This window comes from Chinchilla lanigera, unplaced genomic scaffold, assembly GCF_000276665.1.
Source record: "Chinchilla lanigera isolate Chin_1 unplaced genomic scaffold, ChiLan1.0 scaffold00080, whole genome shotgun sequence".
Classification (NCBI taxonomy): Eukaryota; Metazoa; Chordata; class Mammalia; order Rodentia; family Chinchillidae; genus Chinchilla; species Chinchilla lanigera.
In genome coordinates this window covers 7,613,229-7,619,228 of record NW_004955481.1, presented here as the reverse complement: position 1 = coordinate 7,619,228, position 6,000 = coordinate 7,613,229, and the positions used below count along the sequence as shown (strand labels likewise).

Here is a 6,000-nt window from a genome sequence, read left to right as displayed (position 1 = left end):
TTTTTGGTTTTTCTCCGGTACCGGGAACCGAACTCACGACCTTGCGCTTGCCAGGCAGGCGCTTTTGCCGCTGAGCTAAATCCCCAGCCCAGGCATTAGCTTTTCATAAGGAGCACACAACCTCGATCCCTGGCATTATAATAATATTGATCCTCCACTTAAATGTATGTAAAATGGAAGTCTAAGCCAAGGATTGGTGTTCCACAATAGGGAAGGGTTGTTCTTTCTTTGTTGATGTAAAACATTTAAATGGAGTACTTGAGGCAACAGCAGTTTATTATTCCTTATTGCCCAGTGAGTTTCTTGGGCATTTGTTTTGCTGGACTCACCAACAGGTCAGTCAGCTGGGGCTGGATGGTCAAAGATCTCACCCAAATGGCATGGCTGGATGACCGGGCCTCCTTCTTCATGTAATGTTTAGTCCTAGCCTTCTTTACATACTCAAAGAAGTAATTTATAAGAGGGAAAATCAGACTGTCAAGAGTAGGTCTCCAGAAGTGTCACTTCTGCCATACTGTCTTGGTAAAACAAGTCTCAAGGCCAGCTAAGGTTCAAGAGTGGGGTGGAACCTCCGCCTCCTACGCAGTAAATGGCATGATCATCCTTTTCATTCTCCCACACAGCTAAGATTTTTTTAAAAGGGCAGGTGTGAGAGGCAAAAGGATGGCTTCTGCATTGCAAGACTAGCAAGGTGTCCAACAATTCAGCTCCCTCTGATACTACCCAGAGTTAATGTCAGCTCGAGCAAGTTAAAGCACACAGTCCCCAAAAAGACTGTCCTCGACTTCAGATGCCTATGTGTGGGCACAAATTTGAGGGTTGGCATGACTCCCCTTCAGGTATGATAATTTGCTAGAATGATTCACACAACTGACAAAAATGCTACAGTTATGATAACAGCTTTTTTCTAAAAGATGCAAGTAAAATGCCAGGTGGAGTGATACATAGGCTGGCAAGATTCGGAAGCAGTGTCTTACTGTGGCTTGTGGCTTCTGTCCCCATGGAGTCAGGCTGCATACCCTACCTATATATTCATTGCTCACTGACCAGGCAGCCCCTCCAAACCTCAATGTACTGTGTTTTTATTAGGGTTTCATTACACAGGCATGATTGTTTAAATCATTGACCATGTGGTTGAACTCAGGCACCATATATTTTATTAGTATTATACCTTATATACTTTATTGTTTATTATACCAAAGCCCTCCCAGGATGTCCATATCCTAACCCTCAGAACCTCTAACCCTATTACACCGTACAGTGGAATTAAGGTTACAGATGGAACTAAGGCTGCTAATCAGCAGACCTTAAAATAAGGGATTATCCTGGGTTATCCAGGTGGGTCCAGGATAATCACAAGAGTCCGTCAGTGAGGAGCAAGGAGGCAGAAGAATCAGAACCAGACAGATGGAATCATGAGAGAGACTCAACTGGACATTGCTGGCTTTAAAGATATCAAAGGGAGTTCCAAGCCCAAGAGTGTGCACAGCCCCATGGGAAAGATAAGAAAACAGGTTGTCCTTTAGATCCTTCTGAAAGTTACAACTTTACTGACACCTTCATTTTAGCCCATTGAGACCTAATTCAGACTTCTTTCCTCCAGACCTGTAAGACAATGAAATTGTGTTGTTTTAAATTGCTAAATGTGTGATCATCTGCATGGCAGCAATAGGAAGCTAATACAGTTGGGCTTACATAAAAAGAATGACATTCCTTTTTACTGTGTAAGGAACATGATGCATGTACAGTTGCACCTTCTTTTTTAGATGTGGAAAACTGTTATTCTGTTCAAAATGTAAATCAATTCCCATTCTTGAAATCTCTCCTACTTCTTAAATTATTTGTTACCCTTTGCCACCTCAAGCCCTCAGTGGAGCTCCAAACTGTCTAATTTAACTACCCAGGACTCTGTATCTTAATTAGAGTGCATCTGTGTGTCTGATGCATAACAGATTCAGAGAGGAGAGAGAAACTGTATATACTAATAAGTAGGATATATTTGACCTCATGGATTCATCCAGTGATAATTTATTCATTATCCTCAGTGTACCAGGATCTATGCCAAACATGGTTTTATATTTAACATGATTTATGATCTAATGCATGGTACAAAACTTAATTGGCACAGAGGAAAGAATTTCTATCTGGGCTTTTTCATAGAATCACTGACGCCTACAGGTGGTTTTTATAACTTCTTGACTTGCCATAAAGTTTATAATCTCTTTTCCTAAAGTATAAATTAATGCAGTGATGATGACAATGATGATGATGGCAATAATAATAATTTCTGACACTTAGGGAGCAATTCATATGCACCAGAGCTGACCTTAATATTTTGCACTGTTCATCGTATTTGATTTTTATTTACCATGGTTGCTGCTTTTTCTTTTGAATTATTCCTTTGATGACTTGAATCATGTTTCCTTAAATGCACAGAAACTTGGTGTTCACATGTCTCAGTTCTTTACTTCCTAGTTTTATCCCTTTTGCTATTTCTGATGAATTTTAAATCGTAGTAAAATAAAAACATAGCTGATTATATGGGAACTTCTGACCTTGAATTCAGAGAGAAAAGGAGAATAACTATTTATTCACAAGTGTATGCCTGAGAAATCAGAGGCACTGAGCTTCATTTGGTACAATTAACACTAATTGCATGTTAGTGTCCCTAGTTAGGGAATTTTCTCCAGTGAAACTTATCATTTACTGATTTGTTTCTTTAGGAACCATATTATGTACGTTGCATCAAACCCAATGACAAAAAGTCCCCACAGATATTTGATGAAGAACGCTGTCGGCATCAAGTAGAATACCTTGGGCTCCTGGAAAATGTGAGAGTCCGTCGGGCAGGGTTTGCCTTCCGCCAGACCTATGAGAAGTTTCTTCACAGGTGAGAGTAGACTAAGCAAAGATGCCTAAGGGCACATGGAGAGTTAAGGGTCCTGCCCGTGTATGACGGTGCATCAGCACCTATTAGGACATCTGTGAATATTTGCTGAGTGAACAGAAGAGTTGAAGAAATTGCAAATATGTGGTACTTTCTAAGAATCGCAGGAGTCCCTAGTGGTTGTTTAACCGTGTGGGGAGAATGTGGGCATTACAGCACAATCGAACTTGGATTTGGAGTCACATCCAGGTTGGAAGCTCAGCTGTGCCACTTATTTGCTCAGTAATGTTAGTCCAGAAGTTCAGTTTCTTAGATTCTGTTTCTGCGTCTATAAAATGAGCATAATAATACTTCATAGGCCTGTTGCTGTGGTGATTAAATTAACCTAAATAAAAAGCCTAGATTCCTGGCACAGAACAGATACAATACTTGATTAATGCCACTTATCTTTACTGGCATTAGTAATTATCATAAAAATAGAATATTATGAAGTTAAGCATGGAGGCTCTGAGGTGAGTGCTTCTGGTTTGACTCCTGGCTTGGCATTTCCTAGTATTGTGACCTTGGTCAAGTCACATAACCTTTCTATGCCTTGGTTGCCTTTTGTGTGAAATGAGCATAGAGTAGTAATTACCTGGAAGGGTCTAGAAGATTAAGTGAGATAATATTTATGAATACCTGGCATATGATAGTCACTCAGTAAGTGGAAAATATTTATTGCTATTGTTAAGTTGATAATGGCAATGATAGTTGGCAACTGGGAATTAGAAGGTTTTAAATTGTTTTTAAAAAAATTTTTATTAGTACATAGTTGCCATACATAGTGTTCACATTTATCATAGGGAATTTGTACCTGTACATAATATTTCTTAATTCTTCTTTTTTCCCCCATATCTCTCCCCTCCCTTCAACCTTTCTTCCTCTCCAAATTATAGAAGTTAAATTCTGTTTATTTTAAAATATTTATGGAACAATTTCTACATTCTGGACCACAGAATCTATCAAATACAGTGAATAAACACATAAAATGAAGATGAGAAAAGTGCAAAAAATTCTGATACTTTAGATGGTTGGTCAGAAAAGTCTCTGAGGAGATAGCAGTTACAGCGAGGAGCCAGGCATACAAAGATCAGTGAAGTCAGAAGGTGGAACAAAGCTGGGCATGGTGGCACACAGGAGGCTGAGGCAGGGGGATTGCTGTGAGTTCAAGGCCAGCATATGCTATATGGTGACTTCAAGGCCAGCCTGAACTGTATAGCTAGTCCCTGTCTCAAAAAAAAGATGGAACAAAGGAAGCAGTCCCGGAAAAGGCTGCACTGAGTGACAAGTGAGGCACTTTCGGAACCTGATGTAGTCCCTGTGGTTGGAGGGCGCTGAGTGAGGAGGTGTGGGGTAAGAAGAGAGCAGAGGTGTGGGTGGGGACCACATCATGGTGAACTTTATAATCAGCCTGAACCAGTCAGGTTTTGGCTAAAGATGATTAAAAAGTCATTGGTAGATTTTGACCGTGGAGTGGCAGTCTTCCAGAGTATCTTGAAGGAATCATTGTGCCTAGTGTGTGAACTGAAAACAGGGAAGCGTTTAGGGGTGCTCTTACTAGGACCCAGGAAAGATAGCTTTAAAATAATGTCTTCAGCAGGGGATTATTGTAACCATAAGAGTAGTGGACAGAGTCAGGACACATGGGAGCAAAGTTGCTCATAGGTGGGTCGGCTGTGGTGAGAGAAGGGAGGAGGAATGAAAGATGACCAGCAGACTTGGGCTTTGCATCTGGGTCAGCAGGTACCCTTTGCTGACACAAAAGGACGTTAGGAGAAGTTTGAAGAGGAACGGGAGCAAGGGGAGAATCAGGTTGCTCTCTCGCCTATGTTAACTTTGAGAGGCTTACTAAACATCAGAGTGGAAATACTAGGTGAGCTGTTGATATATATTCTGGAGTTCTAGAAAGAAGTCAGGCTGCAGATAAGAGTCATTGGTATGTAGATAACATTTAGGACTGGATGAAAAGGAGGAGGCCCGTGACACTATTTAGGGTTTGTGGTCTGACCAAAGGAAACGAGCAGAGAGAAGAGAGGGCAACTGGTGCTGGAGAAGGAAACCAAAAGAGGATTCTGTCAAGGAAGCCAAGAGAAGATGGCGTATTGAGAGGAAACATGCTGTCAATGAGTCAAGTGTTGCTGTGCAGCTAAGAAAAGCAGAAGGTCAAGCACTAGATTTGGCAACGTAGAGGTCAAAAGGTAAAGCAGCAGAGCCTGATTTGAACAGGATGGGAAGGAGAAATGAGAAGGCAGGGCCCTGTAACAACTCAAGAAATTTTGCTGTGCATGGGGGCAGAAAAACTGGAAATGGTGATTGGACAAGGATGTGAAATCAAGAGATACTAGAAAATGTATGCAGGTGAGGATGATTCACCAACGAGAGAGGAAACCCATGACCCAGGAGAGAAGGGAGATACAGTAATTACAGTAATAACATCCTGGAGACGGCAAGAAGGGATGGAATCACACACACACAGGAGCAGGGACATTACCCATAGCAACAGGACACTAGGCAGAGAACACGAATACAGATCAGGAAGGCCGGAAGCTTCACTGAAGACAAAGATGAAAATGTTCCTTTGTGATCCCTTCTATGTTGTTTTTTTTCTTCTTCTTCTTCTTCTGTGTTCTTAGTGAAGGCTGAGGCTCACTCTCATGAGCTGAGAGTGAGTGGTAGGAGAGGTGGCTTAGAAGGCTTGTGGGGAAATGAGAAGACTCACTTTAGTGAGTGGGAAAGCACAGGTTTGTTTAAAAGGATTGTGGTCAGGGAGAACAGTGTCCATTTGAGATGTGAGTTTATAAACATAAGATGAGGCCAGCTGGTATGGTTGGGTTTCTCCCCTAATACTGAGCAGCCCATGTGCAGAAGTAAGAATTTAGGCCAAGGGGGTATTCTTAAATGGAATGAATACAACTGCATAGCATAATATCCTGGAAAACTGAAATTTAACTTTATATTACTCTAAAGGTTATGTTCAAAACTGACCATGTTTCCTGATGAAGCCATACAGTTGCTTAACTCTCTATATTGAGACTATATAGTAGAAATGTTTTCATGCGTAAAGGTATGTTCAT

The 6,000-nt window shown here is 41.1% G+C and overlaps 1 protein-coding gene across 1 annotated transcript in view; it reads left to right on the top strand.

Moving 5' to 3' along the window:
- The window catches only part of Myo1d (myosin ID), a gene marked incomplete at its 5' end in the record, with an annotated part of 338,988 nt that overhangs the window by 132,970 nt on the left and 200,018 nt on the right, over positions 1-6,000 (top strand). The window contains 1 exon segment of the mRNA XM_005402828.2: positions 2,724-2,890. Within this exon segment, the coding sequence (XP_005402885.1) occupies positions 2,724-2,890 (167 nt within the window).